This window comes from Hyla sarda, chromosome 5 (genome assembly GCF_029499605.1).
Source record: "Hyla sarda isolate aHylSar1 chromosome 5, aHylSar1.hap1, whole genome shotgun sequence".
NCBI lineage: Eukaryota > Metazoa > Chordata > Amphibia > Anura > Hylidae > Hyla > Hyla sarda.
The window spans coordinates 71,485,842-71,503,972 of NC_079193.1; the positions used below are offsets into that span (position 1 = coordinate 71,485,842).

At 43.2% G+C, this 18,131-nt stretch overlaps 1 protein-coding gene across 1 annotated transcript in view; it reads right to left on the reverse strand.

The window, feature by feature from the left end:
* GORASP1 (golgi reassembly stacking protein 1) overlaps positions 1-18,112 on the reverse strand; it is a 52,082-nt gene extending 33,970 nt beyond the window's left edge. Inside the window, exon 1 of the mRNA XM_056519653.1 lies at positions 17,903-18,112. Within this exon, the coding sequence (XP_056375628.1) occupies positions 17,903-17,965 (63 nt within the window). The 5' untranslated portion in view covers positions 17,966-18,112. The remainder of the gene's footprint in view (positions 1-17,902) is intronic.
* Positions 18,113-18,131: the final 19 nt, after the last annotated feature.

The following is an 18,131-nucleotide window of genomic DNA, read 5'->3' on the forward strand; positions in this document are numbered from 1 at the left end:
GGGATAAGCTTTTCAGCACTGGACTACCCCTTTAAGCCTCTTGGCCATCGAGTTCACCAGATTCCACTCCTCCATGACAACATCACAAAGCTGGTGATGTTTTGGTCTACAGACATGCTTGACCAGTTCAATACCTTTGTCCTTAGCAAGGTAGTGGTGGTCTTGGAGGTGTGTTTGGGGTCATGATTATGCTGTAATACTGCCCTGAGGCCCAGTCTACAAAGGGAGGGGATCATGCTCTGCTTCAGTACATGTTGGCATTTATGTTCCCTCAATGAACTGTATCTCTCCAGTACCAGCAGCACTCATGAAGGCCCAGACCATAACACTCCCACCACCATGCTGTACTGTAGGAAAGGCCCACTCCAACGATTCCCTAACACCGATATGGTCCTACCAAATAGATATTTCACCAATTCCCAAAATGAAAATCAAAATACAATTACCCATAATGTAGATCGGTGCTCAAGGGCTAAATGGATATATAGGCAAATAGAAATGTAAATGTAGTAAAATACAAAACAAATATATTTCAATATAAAACAAACTATTATAACTTCAATGTATTGGAACCAGCGAATATATATTCTATACAATAAAATAATAAAATATTGTTCCCCAAATTGTTCACGTCTAACTTTAAAATCTTGTTACAATATAAATCAATATGAACGTGCAGTTACGGATATTTTTTCTTTACTATTCCATTCCAATGATTAAACCCACAGTAACTTTCATGAATCCTCCTCACGGCATTTACATCAGTGCATGGCCTTAAAGGGGTACTCCGAACGCTGGAGCCGGCACCAGGAGCTCGTGACATCATAGCCCCGCCCTTCCCCCTCAATGCAAGTCTATGGGAGGGGGCGTGACAGCCGTCACGTCCCCCTCCCATAGACTTGCATCGAGGGAGCGGGGTGTGATGTCATGAGGGGGCAGGGCCATGACGTCACATGCTCCCGGCTCCAGCGTTCGGAACAGTTTGTTCCAAAACGCTGAGCAGCAGAGTGCCCCTTTAAAAGCTAGAAAAGAGTCCTTCGTCAATGAGAAGCTAAGAAGAACCAGGCTGAAGTTTGCAAAAGACCATAGCGATTGGACCATGAAGGAATGGAATAAGGTCATCCTTCCCGACAAGTCAAATTTGCAACTTTGCCAACACCAGTTTGTCTAATGGTTAGAAGGAGACCTGAAGAGGCCTACAAGCCACAGGGTCCCGCATCCACTATGAAATTTGGAGGAGGATCGGTGATGATCTGGGGAGGCTTCAACAAGGCTGGAATCAGGCAGATTTGTCTTTGTGAAGGACACATGGATGAAGCCAAGTACAATGTTTTCCTGGCAATACACTTCTGCACTGCCAATGTTCCCCAACCTTGAAAATCCCAAAAGGACAATGTTCCATGCCACACAGCCAGGTCAACCAGGATGTGTATGGAGGACCACCAGATCAAGACCGGGTCATGACCAGCCCAATCTCCAGACCTATACCTAATACTAATATCTAACTATCCTATTAGATCTTCTTACTGCTTTTTAAAATGGTGCAAAATTCATGTTATAAAACTCAAAGACACAAAACTGGCCAAATATGGCAGCAGAATGCGGTATTCTTCCCGCTTATGACTTAATAGCACTATAAACTGAGCAGTAAAGCATAAGAGGAGCGTTCCTAAGGAAGTAGGAGCTGTAACATACATTTTTGCTATTCCTATCCCACACAATTTCAGATTTGGCTCGATAAGGACTAGACTTTTCCCCCCCCCCCCCCCCCCGTGTTTATAAAGAATCACGTGAAAAACATCTGACACATAGAGAACTCCAGCCAAAAGTTGTAGCTAGAGATTATAATTTTTTTTATGTCTCATTACTTTATTTTTATTGCTCCCACACATCTGTTCACACTGTTAGGGTGCGTTCACACATAGTAAATCAAGCGTAATTCTCGCAGAAAACCTCAATTTTGCAAATTTCGGAAGGTTTCGTTTTCACACTGTACAATTTACGGCAAAAATGACATGTGTTCTTTATTCTGTGGGTCAATATGATTAAAATGATACAGTGATTATATACTTTTCTATTATTGTACCAGCTTTTATTAACTTTTTAACCAAATTAGTACATTTAAAATCCCTCTATTTTGACAACCTATAACTTTTTCACTTTTCCACATAAGTGGCGGAATGAGGGCTCATTTTTGTGCAGTGATCTGTACTTTTTATTGGTACCACATTTGCGTATATAAATCTCTTAGTAAATTTTTTTACGTTTACGCCGAACGGGGATCATTACCATTATATTTTGATAGTTCCAACTATTTAATATTGCAATCCTTTGATTGTAGATACTGAACAGTGCTATGCATAGGGCAGAGCACTGATCAGTATTGTCGGCTATCTTCTGCTATGGTCTGTTCGATCACAGAAGACCCATAGAAGGTGGCGGAGGCAGTGAGGGGACCTACGTCCGCCGTTCTGGATGATCGGATCCCTCCCCGGCAGCGCTGCGGGCGATCCGAACATCCATTTTAGTGACCGCAATGCCGCAGATTCCGTGATCTGCATTGATCACAGCATCTGAGGGGTTAATGGCAGACATCCGCGCGATCTCTGATGTGCGCCATCACCAGCGGGTCCCTGGGTGCTAATAGCAGCCGGGACCTGCCAAGCTTGACGCGAGCACGTCCCTTCGTTAAGGGGTACTCCGTTGGAAAACATTTTTTTGGGGGGGAAATTATTTTCTTTTTGGAACACAGTGCTCTCTGCTGACATCATGAGCACAGTGCTCTCTGCTGACATCTCTGTCCATTTTAGGAACTGTCCAGAGCTGCATATGTTTGCTAAGGGGATTTTCTCCTACTCTGGACAGTTCTTAAAATGGATAGAGATGTCAGCAGAGAGCACTGTGCTCGTGATTCGGCAGAGAGCTCTGTGTTCCAAAAAGAAAATAATTTCTTTTGTAGTATTCAGCAGCTAATAAGTACTGGAAGGATTAAGATTTTTTAATAGAAGTCATTTACAAATCTGTTTAACTTTCTGGCACCAGTTCATTTAAAAAAAAGAAAGTTTTCCAGCGGAGTACCACTTTAACTTTCTGGCATTAGTTGATAAAAAAAAAAAAAAAAGTTTTCTACCGGAGTATCCCTTTAAACAGATATGCAAATTACTTCTATTTAAAAATCTTAATCCTTCCAGTACTTATCAGCTGCTGTATGCTCCACAGGAAGTTCTTTTCATTTAAAATGTATTTTCTGTCTGACCACAGTGCTCTCCGCTGACACCTCTGTCCAGTTTGCTATGGGGATTTACTCCTGCTCTAGACAGTTCCTGACACTGACAGAGGTGTCAGCAGAAAGCACTGTGGTCGGGCAGAAAGGAAATTCAAAAAGAAAAGAACTTCCTGTGGAGCATACAGCAGCTGATAAGTACTGGAAGGATTAAGATTTTTTAATAGAAGTAATTTACAAATCTGTTTAACTTTCTGGCACCAGTTGATTTAGAAAAAAAAAAATGTTTTCCAGTGGCGTATCTCTTTAACCCCTTAAGGACTCAGCCAATTTTGACCTTAACCTCTTAAGGACCCAGCCATTTTACACCTTAGGACCCGGCCATTTTTTGAACATCTGACCACTGTCACTTTAAACATTAATAACTCTGGAATGCGTTTAGTTATCATTCTGATTCCGAGATTGTTTTTTCGTGACATATTCTACTTTAACATAGTGGTAAAAAAAATGTGTAACTTGCATCCTTTCTTGGTGAAAAATTTGAAAATGTTATGAAAAATTTGAAAATTTTTCATTTTTCTAACTTTGAAGCTCTCTGCTTGTAAGGAAAATGGATATTCAAAATATATATTTTTTTTTCACATATACAATATGTCTACTTTATGTTTGCATCATAAAATTGACAAGTTTTTACCCCTCAAGGAACATAACAAGGGGTACAGTGAGCCTTAACAACTCACAGGTGTTAGACAGGTTTGGACGTGAAAATAAAAAAAAATTATTTTTAACACTAAAATGATGGTGTTACTCCAAATTTTTGTCATTTTCACATGGGGTAATAGAAGATAATGTACCCCAAAATGTGGAAGTAAAGTGCTCTGCTTGAGCCCTACAGGTCACAGAACAGAAAGAGCGCCATTGGGCTTTTGGAGAGAGAATTTTGCTGAAATGGTTTTTGGGGGGCATGTCTCATTACGGAAGCTCCCGTGGTACTAGAACAGCAAAAAACTAAGCAAAAAAACCCCAGAAAACACATGGCACACTATTTGAGAAACTACACCCCTCACGGAAAGTAACAAGGGGTATAAGGAGCCTTAATACCCCACAGGTGACAGAAAAATTTTCGCTAAAGTTGGACGTGAAAATGAAAAACTAGATTTTTTTCAATAAAATGCTTGTGTTACCCCAATTTTTTTTATTTTCACAAGGGGTAATAGGAGAAAAAGCCCCCCAAAATTTGCAACACCATTTCATCTGACTAAGGAAATACCCCATATGTGGATGTAAACTGCTCTGCGGGCGCACTACAGGTCTCAGAGGATAAGGAGTGCCATTGGGCTTTTGGAGAGAGAATTTGGTTGGAATAGAAGTCGGGGGCCATGTGCGTTCACAAAGCCCCCATGGTGCCAGAAAAGTGGACCCCCCCCACATGTCACCCTATTTTGGAAACTACACCCCTCACAGAATTTAAGAAGGGGTGCAGTGTGCATTTAAACCCCACTGGCATTTGACAGATCTTTGCAACAGTGGGCTGTGCAAATGAAAAATTAAATTTTTCATTTTCATGGACCTCTGTTCAAAAAATCTGTCAGACACCTGTAAGGTGTAAATGCTCACATTCCCCGAGGGGTGCAGTTTCCAAAATGGGGTCACGTGTGTGTGTGTGTGGGGGGGGGGACACTGTTCTGGCATCATGGGGGCTTTGTAAATGCACATGGCCCCCAACTTCTATTCCAACCAAATTCTCTTTCCAAAAGCCCAATGTCGCTCCTTCCCTTCTGAGACCTGTAGTGCACCCGCAGAGCACTTTACATCCACATATGGGGTATTTCCTTAATCAGAAGAAATGGTGTTTAAAATTTTGGGGGTCTTTTTTTTCCTTTTACCTCTTTTTAAAATTAAAAGTATGTGGCAACAGCATGTTAGTTTAAAAAAAATGTTTTTACACTAACATGCTGGTGTAAATAGTGAAAAAAATTAAATTTTTCATTTTCACGTCCAAATTTAATGAAAATTCTTCAAACAACTGTGGGGTGTTAAGGCTCACTATACCCCTTGTTACGTTCCATGAGGGGTGTAGTTTCCAAAATGAGGTCACATGTGGGTGTTTTTATTTTGCGTTTATGTCAGAATCGCTGAAACTACCAGCTATCCCTGTGCAAATCACCAATTTAGGCCTCAAATGTTCATGTGTATTCTCACTCCTGAGCCCTGTTTTGCACCCGCAGAGCACTTTACGCCCACATATGGGGTATTCCCGTACGTATTACAAATTTTGGGGGTCTTTCTTTCCTTTTACCTCTTGTTAAAATTAAAAGTATGGGGCAACACCTGCATGTTAGTTAAAAATGTTTTTTTTTTTTTTACACTAACATGCTGGTGTAGACCCCAACTTTACCTTTTCATAAGGGGTAAAAGGAGAAAAAGACCCCCAAAATTTGTAACACAATTTCTCCAGAGTACGGAAATACCTTGAAATACGACAGTTGCCTTGAAATACGACAGGGCTCCGATGCGAGAGAGCGCCATGCGCATTTGAGGCCTAAATTAGGTATTTGCATAGGGACGGACCCGGATGCAAGCATTACACTTGCCTCCGCCACCAAAATACCCTAGGGCAGTATTTCCCGAACAGGGTACCTCCAGCTGTTGTAAAACTCTTAGCATGCCTGGACAGTCAGTGGCTGTCCGGTAATAATGGACGTTGTTAATTTTCAATAGCTGGAGGCTCTATTTTGGAAACAGTGCCGTACGAGATGTTTTTTATTTTTATTGGGGGGGGGATACAGTGTAAGGGTGTGTATTTAGTGTTTAACTTTTTATTTTGTGTAGTGTAGTGTTTTTAGGGTACATTTACACGGTCGGATTTCCCTCTGGGAGTTTGAGCTGCGGCGGAAAATGTGCTGCATCTCAAACTTGAAGCGGGAAACTCACTGTAAACCACCACCCGTGTGAATGTACCCTGTAGGGGGGGTGTAAACCTCCAGCTGTTGCAAAACTACAACTCCCAGCATGCACTGAAAGACATGCTTGGAGATGTAGTTATGCAACAGCTGGAGGAACACTGGTTGGGAAACACAGAGTTTGTTATTTAACTTAGTGTTTCGCAACCACCATGCCTCCAGCTGTTGCAAAACTACAACTCCAAGCATGTGCGGTCTCTCAGTTAATGCTGGGAGTTGTATTTTTGCAACAGCTGGAGGCACACTGGTTGCGAAACACTGAGTTAGGTAACAGACTGTGTTTCACAACCAGTGTGCCTTCAGCTGTTGCAAAACTGCAACTCTCAGCATGCACTGACAGCTGAAGGGCATGCTGGGAGTTGTAGTTATGCAACAGCTGGACGCACACTACTACAACTCCCAGAATGCCCTTTAGCTGTCTGTGCATTCTGGGAGTTGTAACTATGCGACAACTGGAGGCACACTTTTTCATTTAAAAAATGTGCCTCCAGTTGTTGCAAAACTACAGCCCTCAGCCTGCACAAACTACCAAATGGCATGCTGGGAGTAATAGTTGTGCTTCCAGCTGTTAACTACAATTCCCAGCATGCCCTTTGGCTGTGCATGCTGGGAGTTGTTTATAAGCAACAGCAGGAGGCGAACAGGCCTCACCTCCTGCTGTATGCTGCTGCCCGCACTGCCGTCACTCCAGTCCTCTGCCGCCGCTTCTGAGTGGACCCCCGCCTGTACGCCCTGAGTCCTTAAGTGGTTAATGTGTGGTGCAATATTTGATGTCCTAGGAACATATGGTTATCTGTCTTGCATTCATCATACAGAGATTCTCTAGTACAGTGGTCTCCAAATAGTGGACCTTTAGTACCTACATTTCTCAGTATACATGAAAAGTTGAAGAAAAATGCAAAAAAAAATAACAGCAACAAATTTAGAACAAAAAAAATGTCTAAATACAATAATAAATTCCCCCATACTTTATAAATTACTATATTGCGCTCTGTGCACGGTATATGTTAGTTCACAGATTGATGTAATAACCCCAAGCAAAAGCAGTTTACATAATATGACTTTAAGACACTATTGATCTGCCAGATCAAAAAGAGTTAAAATACATCCCAACGCTCTGTGTAACCTTTCACAGACTCATTTACCAGGGAGGAGACACAATCTGACTTGTTTGTCAAGAGCCACGCCAGCAATGAGACGTGTTACGCCCAACACACTAACCTGATGTCCCAGTCTGGAAAACATGTGTAACACTGTCTGCACAGCTCTGATGCCAGGCTCTGGCTGGAAAGTAATAGGCACCACTAACAGGTACAGTGTAATAGTCACAAAGGAAAAAGGGCACAACCACCAATATACGTAAAGATATGCAGACAACTTTTATTGACTTAGTAAAAGTATAAAGCAGGCAAATATATAAATATATAAAATCAACTAAAAACACACACACCAACATCTGACTATAGAAGTGAATAAGCCGAGACCCTCCTGAATGCAGCAATAAGCATAGGGCTTTATACCGTGCAACTATCTATACTCCTCTTCATCTGATTGTGTACTGTAATGCATTTATTTACTCCACTCCCCAGAGTTCTGAACATTTAGTTCCAAACACTGGGTGCGGGCTTTGGGGGCTTATCACGCCCCATTTTGACATCATGTTCTGCCCCCTCAATGCAAGCCTATGGGAGGGGGTGTGACGGACCCTGAAGCACGCACCCAGTGTTCGGAACTAAATGTTCCGAATGCTGGGGAGTGGAGTACCCCTTTATAGGGGTATTAAAGGATCTTTTTTATTTGACTATGCTACAGGGGCTGTAAAGTTAGTGTAGTTCATAATATAGAGTCAGTACCTGTGTGTGACGGTTTTCTCACAATTCTTCTGTGATTATCACCCCAATATTTATTTTTAACAGCATACAAGATTATTCAGGTCTCGGGATTTCCCAGGTGGCAGTGCGTCGACACCTGACATCACTAGCCAGGTGATCAGAGGGAGTCTGTCCTGCTTCAATAGGGGGAACGACTGCTGGGTGGGATAGAGTTCACTTTGCAATAGCTGTAGGCACCCTGATTAGAAAACACTGGTGTGTTGCATTGAAGGGATCATAGGTATGTTTCAATGGGTGGGGTGGCTAATGTGTGGGAGGGAGGAAAATGACCTCATACTTACAAACTATGGAACTATGGGATGTGTAGTTTAGAGAACGAAATTCAACAGGAAATACTCTGGCAGGTATGTACTACTAAAATCACCTTATGGTGGATAACCCCTTTAGGGTGCATCCACATGCTAGTAGCTAGCAGCGACTTTCCCGCTGTGGGAAACCCGCTGCGAGTTACGCTACCATTGATTTAAATGGGTCCGCGGACAGTCTGCAAATCTGACACTATTGCGGACTGTCTGTGGACCCATTCAAATCAATGGTACTGTAACTCGCAGCAGGTTTCCCACAGTGTGAAACTCACTGCTAGTAATAGTAATTAAGGGTATGTTCACACAATGGAATTTCCATGCAGAATTCCACATTAGAATTCGGCACGGAGATTCCGCAGCAGCAGAGTCCTGTTGATATTAATGGGATTCTGCTGCACTATTCACACAGCAGAAATTCAAATTCCGGTGTCTGCAGAAAGAATCGATATGTCTATTCTTTTTGCGGAGTCCACACGGAAATGCATTGCTGTTTATGAGACAGCGCATTTCTGTGCGGTCCTAGCGCCGGCATGTTCTGGGAAATATCCGCACGCTGCATTCAGGAGGGTCTGATATAGCTTATTCATTGCTACATTTAGGTGATGGGATGAGTTTTTTGTAACTGATTTGATATATTTGCCAGGTCTTTTTTGCCTTACACTTGTATAATAAATGTTGTCTGCATATTTTTATGTATATTGGCGGTCGTGCACTTTTTTCCTTGTTGTTTTTTCTTTTGTGGTTATATTAGGCTTCGGGTGGAAACAAATACACATTTTTTATTGCAGTTTTTAAGCTACAGCCAGGAGAACAATGGTGGCTTATTTCTCAGAGAACAAAGGGTTAGAGCAATTGAAATACAACATGTCTGATCGTCCATTTGTCCGTAGAGGATTGGAAGGCCCCAAATACATATTAGAGAGTTGCCCAAACTAGAGCCCTGCGTGGGACTGTTTTCTTACTTCTGCTCCTGCTGGATTTATGAATATTACTACCCTCCTGCAATATGTGTCCAACTCCCCCCAATGCCATTTTATTGCCCTCTTGTGCCATTTCTGTGCCCTCCTGGGGCATTACATGATTTTGCCAAAACCACTGTATGTTCTGTGACCGCCATTACTGCTGGCAGTTCTTTTTTTTTTTATTTCTTTTTTTTATTAGGTCCTGCGGGATCACAATCCCCAAGCAGGGCTGTAGCCCAAACCTGCCAAAGTTGGTGGGTACACCAACTATTTACTAATGTGTCTGGGACCTTTATAGTCACTTGGTAATAGATGCCTTAGCATTTGTCATGCCTTCGCTGACTTCCTTTCTGACTGTTGCTACAATCCAACCATTGTACTGTACAACGGGAAATTTTGGAATCTTGACCAACTACAATTTCTGGAACAACAAATGGTTTAAACCCTTATGTAACCAGTCCTCATGTAGAACGGTACAAAAAGTTTATATAGATGTTGAGGAGGTTAGTGGACCTTGGGGCTCAGGCTCACATCTATAGATGCTGTTCAGAGTAGTATAGATGCACTTTGCTTAGGATATATATATAGGGCTGGGCGGTATGACCAAATGTGTGTATCACGGTATTTTTTAAACTTTTGGCGGTTCCACAGTATATAACGCTATTTCCTCGCCCCCCCCCCCCCCCCCATATTAATTATCAGCCCATATCCCCATCGGGGTAAATACTCACATGTCACCCGCAAGCGCTGCCCTCCTCGTCCTGTATGTTGCGGCCGCCGGCGCTGACACTCTATACTGTGCGGTATCCCTATGCCCGGGCTGCATAAACTTTAACGCACCTAAGTCGGCCTTACGCTGGGGCTGTGAATGTCGGAGAGCTGTCAGCCTATCACCGGCCGCAGCGAGGTTCCGCCTCGGCCGGTGATAGGCTATCACTGGCCAAGGCGGAACATCGTTGCGGCCGGTGATAGGCTGATTGCTGTCCAACGTTCCCATCCCCAGGAAACAAGTGAGGCCGGTACCGAACCAACGGGAGGTGAGTTAAAGTTTATTTTGTTTATTTTTTGCAGCCCGGGCATAGGGATACCGCCCAGTATAGAGCAGCGGTCTCCAACCTGCGGACCTCCAGATGTTGCAAAACTAAACACCCAGCATGCCCGAGCATGCTGGGAGTTGTAGTTTTGCAACATCTGAAGGTCCGCAGGTTGGAGACCACTGGTATAGAGTGTCAGCGCCGGCAGCCGCAACAAAGAGGACGAGGAGGGCAGCGCATGCAGGTGACATGTGAGTAGTACCCTGATGGGGACAGCGCTCACAGGTCACATAGGATTAGTTCCCTGATGTGGGAACAGCGCAGCACTGAGCTGATTCATTCATTCCCGAGGGGGAGGGGCCAAACCAGTATTGCGGTATGGGCTAAAATTCATATCGTGCAGCACCAAAATTTCGGTATTCGGTATGAACCGGTATACCGCCCAGCCCTAGATATATAGATCTAGGCGTGAATCCAAGATACGAAGTGCTACCTAGTGGTGGTTCTAGAGACACAGTATTCTTCCTTCTGGAGGAGAGATCATTTACATACAATTTCCCAAGGTTCATTTCCTGTAAGGTTCCATACACCAGCTAGGTTCACACGGCCATTGTGCTCTGACCCCTTCTGGGTCCATTTTTTTTTTTTTTTAGCAGAATGGACCCAAAATGGGTCAGAGCACAACCGACACCACCAGGTCCCGACAGATCCAACTGACTTGAATGGGGTCCGTCGGGGATCCGGTATTTTCCAGGAGATGAGCAAAGACTAGGTGATGGAGCTCCACTACCGGAGCACAATGGCTGTGTGAACTAGTCCTTTTTGCGTGTTGTGTGTCCACAGGATTTGTCAGGATGTGGTAGCCCTTCTGGGTGTCCCTCCTGGCGGTCTAGGGGAGGTGTGTGCGGCCATTAGGTTCCACACCTCCCTGCAAACACCCCGGGTACTCCTGCTTTGGCAGGGTACCTACCGTTATCGGCTCTGCGGGCAGATACCTTGGCTAACGCCAACGGGGACGCCGGGAACATTTGTGGTCCCTTAGTAGCTTCAGCGAAAAGGGACATCGAACCTGGAACCTCGCAGGTACCTTTTGGTCCGGAGGCGAAGTGTAACGTTTGTTGGGGGGGCCTCTCTCCTGTCGGAGAAGGGCTTGCGATAGACCGCATCCTCGGTGCACGTTTTTTGAAGTTTAACACATTTGCACTTTTTCTTGCACTTTGGGTGATTCAAGAGCACGTTCCTCGGCTCTTAGAAAAAAAAAATTGTGAAATACTGTAGTCCTAATAAGTTCCTTCTGAGGCCGTGTTCACACGTCCGCAATCTCCATGTGAAATTTTGCAGCAGCAGAGTCCCAATGATTTCAACAGAATTCTACTGCGCTGTGCACACGTCCGGAATTTCCATACCAGAAGAATGAACGTGTACATTTTTTCGCGGACACGCACGGAATGCATAGCCGACGCTGGAGCCGAAGAAAATGAGTGAGCACAACATTGTGATGTTCATCGAGCTAGACATGTGATGGATGAATATAAAAGATCCTGCTAGAATGATCCTTGAGATACACCGGATAGTTCAATATCTACCCTGGACTAGAGCTATTAAAGGGGTTTTCCAGGAAAAAACTTTTTTTCTTATATATATATATATCAACTGGCTCCAGAAAGTTAAACAGATTTGTAAATTACTTCTATCAAAAAAATCTTAATCCTTTCAGTACTTATGAGCTTCTGAAGTTAAGGTTGTTCTTTTCTGTCTAAGTGCTCGCTGATGACACGTGTCTCGGGAACCGCCCAGTTTAGAAGCAAATCCCCATAGCAAACCTCTTCTAAACCGGGCGTTTCCCAAGACAGGTGTCATCAGAGAGCACTTAGACAGAAAAGAACAACCTTGACTTCAGAAGCTCATAAGTACTGAAAGGATTAAGATTTTTTAATAGAAGTAATTTACAAATCTGTTTAACTTTCCGGAGCCAGTTGATATATATATAAAAAAAAGTTTTTGCCTGGAATACCCCTTTAAAGAAGAAGGGAAAGCGGAAGGCTCTGTCCTGATCACAAAGCCAATGGATAAGAATAGAATAGGAAATATACATTCGCTCTATAAACCCAGCCCTGCAGATTTATTCACTTGGTTGCAGGTCATCCATGGCACTAAGCACGTGAACTGTGGAGCCTTTTGTGAGTAGTCAGGCATGCACACATAATAGAGGCACGTACAGACACGACCGGATGTGCCGGCAGCTCTTCACTCTCTGGAGCCGAGCTCCACACTGAACACTTTGACTGCAAGTCCCTGATATATCTGTATCAGCAAAATGCTGAGTTTCAGAACTGGGGCACTTATGTAACCGCAGCTTTTCTGCAGATCTACAAGCTGCCGCTGCTTCTCATCCCCCACCATCTACTACCGGCTGCCATCTGCAGTGGGTGTTGTGGGTCAGGGATTTTTTTTTTATATAATCTTTATTACAATTTTACATTTACACAGTATAAATATATAATTCCAGGCAGAGGGATAATAAAATAGATCAAATGCTTGACCCCAGGAAATTATTAGATTTCAAATTGTATATCTCAGTGTTTCCCAACTAGTGTGCCTCCAGCTGTGGCAAAACTACATCTCCCAGCATGCCCGGACAGCCTTTGGCTGTCCGGACATGCTGGGAGTTGTAGTTTTGCAACAGCTGGAGGCACACTGGTTGGGAAACACTGAGATATCTCTACAATTTCCCCTTTGATTATATAGCGAAGAAGGTAGAAAAGAGGATGGATTGGACCCCTTCCAAGTCCATTTAATCTATACATGGAACACTAATCCAAACTATTATATATATATATATATATATATATATATATATATATATATATAAATAAAACTAATCTCTCAGAGGGAGAGAAGAAAAAAAAATTAAAAAAAAATATTGTTAATAATGTAAAAAATCTAAATCAAATCTATTTCATTTAGGCACAGTGATTGGCCAGAGCATGGCTACTAGTGCAAATAAGAGGGGCATATGAAGAACACGTTTTCTAAAATTATTAGTGTCTTAAAAAAGCATTATTAGCGTCTTAAAGTAGTACTGGTGGAAAACACATTTTTTTCCCCATCAACTGGTGCCAAAAATGTAACAGATTTGTAAATGACTTCTATTTAAAAATCTTAATCCTTCCAGTACTTATCAGCTGCTGTATACTACAGAGGAAGTTGTGGAGTTCTTTCCAGTGTGACCACAGTGCTCTCTGCTGACACCTCTGTCCTGCCCTGGACAGTGGTGTCAGCAGAGAGCAAACTGGAAATAACTACACAACTTCCTCTGTAGTATACGGCAGCTGATAAGTACTGGAAGGATTAAGATTTCTAAATAGAAGTAATTTACTAATCTGTTTAATTTTCGAGCACCTGTTGAATTGAAAACATTTGTTTTCCATGGGAGTACCCCTTTAAAAGGAACATAAAACCTTGACAACGCCGTCCAATCTGCCGACATGTTACATAGCACGAAGAGCTCATTGATACATAGCTTTTTGTGATAAAAAAAAAAATCTATAGAACTTAAAATCTTTGCTCAGTCGGGGCTCAGGAGTCCAGTGGGTGGCTTAGGTGTCCAGTGGGTGGCTTAGGTGTCCAGTGGGTGGCTTAGGTGTCCAGTGGGTGGCTTAGGTGTCTAGTGGGTGGCTTAGGTGTCCAGTGGGTGGCTTAGGTGTCTAGTGGGTGGCTTAGGTGTCCAGTGGGTGGCTTAGGAGTCCAGTGGGTGGCTTAGGAGTCCAGTGGGTGGCTTAGGAGTCCAGTGGGTGGCTTAGGAGTCCAGTGGGTGGGCCTAATCAGCGATTGACCACCTTTCCTACATGAACATGCACACATTAAGACCGCCCCCTGGATTTCTAAGCCCAGTATAAGCAATGATTTTACTCAACGTGACACATTCCCTATAAGATTCGGCACCAAAAACCCATCTTGGGGACTATGGCATTGCTTCCAGGTGCCATTTTCCTCCATAGTATAGGTATGGGTCCAATACTATAAACTTTAGGAACTAGCTAAATATAGCCATACAGAGCAGACTGCTGCCACAGCCTGGCCTTAAAGCCACTTGTACAAATCCACTCTGTTACCTGGTTCCTTGTAGTTCTATAAAAGTCTTAAAGGGGTATTACGGCTTTATACATCTTATCCCCTATCCAAAGGATAGGGTATAAGATGTATGACCGCAGGGGTCCTACCGCTGGGGACTCCCGCAATCTCAGTGTAGCCCCGAGCATTCTGTGCCAGGTGCTGCCTCCTAGACGGGGACGTGAATGGAGGGGGCATGGCTGTGACGTCACGTCCCCGTCTCGGAAGAAGCGCCCGGCACAGAATGCCCGGGGCTACACTGAGATCGCGGGGGTCCATTATAAGTGTCATCATCTATACTATCATGGTATTAGTCTGGGGGGTGTAATTTCCATGACAGTTGCGCTTTAACATTAGTCACCACTTGTCTCGGTTCAGGTCACTTAATCCGGTAGCTGTCAATCCTCGAGTAATCCCAATCATGTGAATGCTGTCACATGAAATCCAATGCAACTCAATAGTTCCCAAAGGCTGACCTCTTACCCATCCGGGGTCGGAGAACTAGAGACTACTACTTTCTGACTTGTTTTCAGGGGTAAAACATTAAAGGGGTATTCCAGGCAAAACCTTTTTTTTATATATATCTCAACTGGCTCCGGAAAGTTTAACAGATTTGTAAATTACTTCTATCAAAAAAATCTTAATCCTTCCAATAGTTATTAGCTTCTGAAGTTGAGTTGTTGTTTTCTGTCTAACTGCTCTCTGATGACTCACGTCCCGGGAGCTGTGCAGTTCCTATGGGGATATTCTCCCATCATGCACAGCTCCCGGGACGTGACATCATCATTGAGCAGTTAGACAGAAAACTTCAGAAGCTAATAACTATTGGAAGCATTAAGATTTTTTAATAGAAGTAATTTACAAATCTGTTTAACTTTCCGGAGCCAGTTGATATATAAAAAAAAGTTTTGGCCTGGAATACCCCTTTAAGAGCCTTCAGATACTACTATGTCCCTGTGGCTTCCATTGCTGCACATCAGTGGCAGATGTAGGGTTTACTTAGCTCAATGGTGTCCAAACTGCAGGCCTCCAGATGTTGCAAAACTACAACTCCCAGCATGCCCGGACAGCCGTTGGCTGTCCGGGCATGCTGGGAGTTGTAGTTTTGCAACATGTAGAGGGCCACAGTTTGGACACCGCTGACTTAATCGGTCAATATCTTGTGGACCCAGCCATGATATAGACGTGTACAGCTGGCAGCCTTACAGAATAGTATGGGGCCATACTGTACGTCCATAGACTGCAGTCCTATGCAAAGACATGGAAGGAAAGAACGTTGTCCCGTGCCAGATCACAAGTCAACTTTGGACCTAAAGGATTGATCAGTGGTCTCCAATCTGTAGACCTCCAGATGTTGCAAAACTACAACTCCCAACATGTATCCAAATGTTTACTACGCGTAAAGAGTAGCTACCACCATCCTTTTCTTTTTTTTTTCTGTCCCTGCCTATTGCCCATCTATCCCTAACCCCCTCCCTGCCTTTAATTTTTTTTTTTTTTTTTTTTTTTTACATATTCAAAATGCCTTTTGTCTGCCTGGTAGTGTGCTCATTACCAGGCAGACCTCCCCAGCAGGCACTACATCACTGATGCCTGCTTGGGGGGGGGGGCACACTGCCACCCCACCCCCCCAGCGCCGCCACGCCGCTCAAGCCACTCCCCACCCCTGCAAAAGAATAAGCAGTGAGAACAGTCACGCACAATATTTTACCTGTCCACAGGAGCCGGGGCCGGCGTGCGAGGCCAGGGAGCCTGCGCGCATCCTCTTCCTTCAAAGAGCTCGCTCCTGCCTGTCTGATTGACAGGCAGGAGCGAGCGCAGCCTGACTGAATTTGGACCGATGCCCGGCCGGCATCAGTCCGAATTCATGCGTGACATCACGCCAGCCTGCAGCCGGCCACTAGGAGGGAGACCCCTAGTGGCCGGTTTTGAATGTAAATTAAACCATTTTGATAAAAAAATAATAATAATAATAATAAAAGTATATTAGAGAAATGTTGTAGTATATAAGTACTACAACATATCAAAAAAAACATTTGGTGACAGTGCCCATTTAAAAACAAAAGCATGTGCAATTACCTCCATATGGCATAAAACACACACACTTTCTATTCTGGAACCTGTGCAGAGGAAAAGTGATGCAGCTGCCTCTAGCAACCAACCAGATTGTTCTTTTATTTTGGGTTTTTAAAAAGGCCTCAACAAAATGAAAGAAGAGATCTGATTGGTTGCTATGTGCAACTGCTCAACTTTTCCTCTCCACAGGTTTTCATACATCTCCTTGTATAAAATTATCTGCAGATTCCCCCACAAGATTTTTGCAAATTCTCACAAGATCTACAAGATTTTTTGAAAATTCACATGAGATCTAAGATTTGTTTGCAAATTCTCACAAGATCTACAAGATTTTTAGCAAATTCTCACAAGATCTACAAGATTTTTAGCAAATTCTCATAAGATTTTTTGCAAATACTTACAAGATCTAATATTTTTAGCAAATTCTCACAAGATCTAAGATTTTTTGCAAATTCTCACAAGATCTAAGATTTTTTGCAAATTCTCACAAGATCTAAGATTTTTGCAAATTCACACAAGATCTAAGATTTTTTTGCAAATTCTCACAAGATCTAAGATTTTTTTTTTGCGAATTCTCACAAGATCTAAGATTTTTTTGCAAATTCTCACAAGATCTAAGATTTTTTTGCAAATTCTCACAAGATTTAAGATTTTTTTGCAAATTCTCACAAGATTTAAGATTTTTTTGTGAATTCTCACAAGATCTAAGATTTTTTATGCGGATTCTCACAAGATTTAAGATTTTTTTGTGAATTCTCACAAGATCTAAGATTTTTTTGCAAATTCTCACAAGATCTAAGATTTTTTTGCAAATTCTCACAAGATCTAAGATTTTTTTGCAAATTCTCACAAGATCTAAGATTTTTTTGCAAATTCTCACAAGATCTAAGATTTTTTTGCAAATTCTCACAAGATCTAAGATTTTTTTGCAAATTCTCACAAGATTTAAGATTTTTTTGCAAATTCTCACAAGATTTAAGATTTTTTTGTGAATTCTCACAAGATCTAAGATTTTTTTTGCAAATTCTCACAAGATCTATAAGATTTTTTGCAGAGTTTGTCACGATCTGCGCAGATTCCATAAGATTGTCATCGCTCCTTAGAAACACAATCCAGAGAGACACCTAGTAACACAACATGACGATCCCCAGCACCTGGGGAGTTACAGGCATCTCATAGGGAAAGCTACAGATCCTGGTACATAGGGAAATAGCTCGGACTCCCAGCATGCCTTGGCTGGACTGACAGCTAGGGGTAGTAGTCTGACCACGTCATCTAGCTCCAGCATGTCCCTCCCCGGTGCACACACACGGGTCCCCGTCCTCAGCACTCACCCCATGGACGTGGTAGCCCTCGCTGCCTCCATCCGAAGCCTCCGAGCTCAGAGATAGCCCCATGTCCGGGAATGAACTGTGACAGCCGGGGACGAGCACTGCACTACTCGCTCGCCAGGCTTACTAATCCAGCGCTACCGCACAGAGCAGGGGGAGGCGATCTGGGATCGACTAGGAGGCCTGGCGGGTAGTGACGTCACATAGCAACAGAGGAAGAGGCCTGGTTACC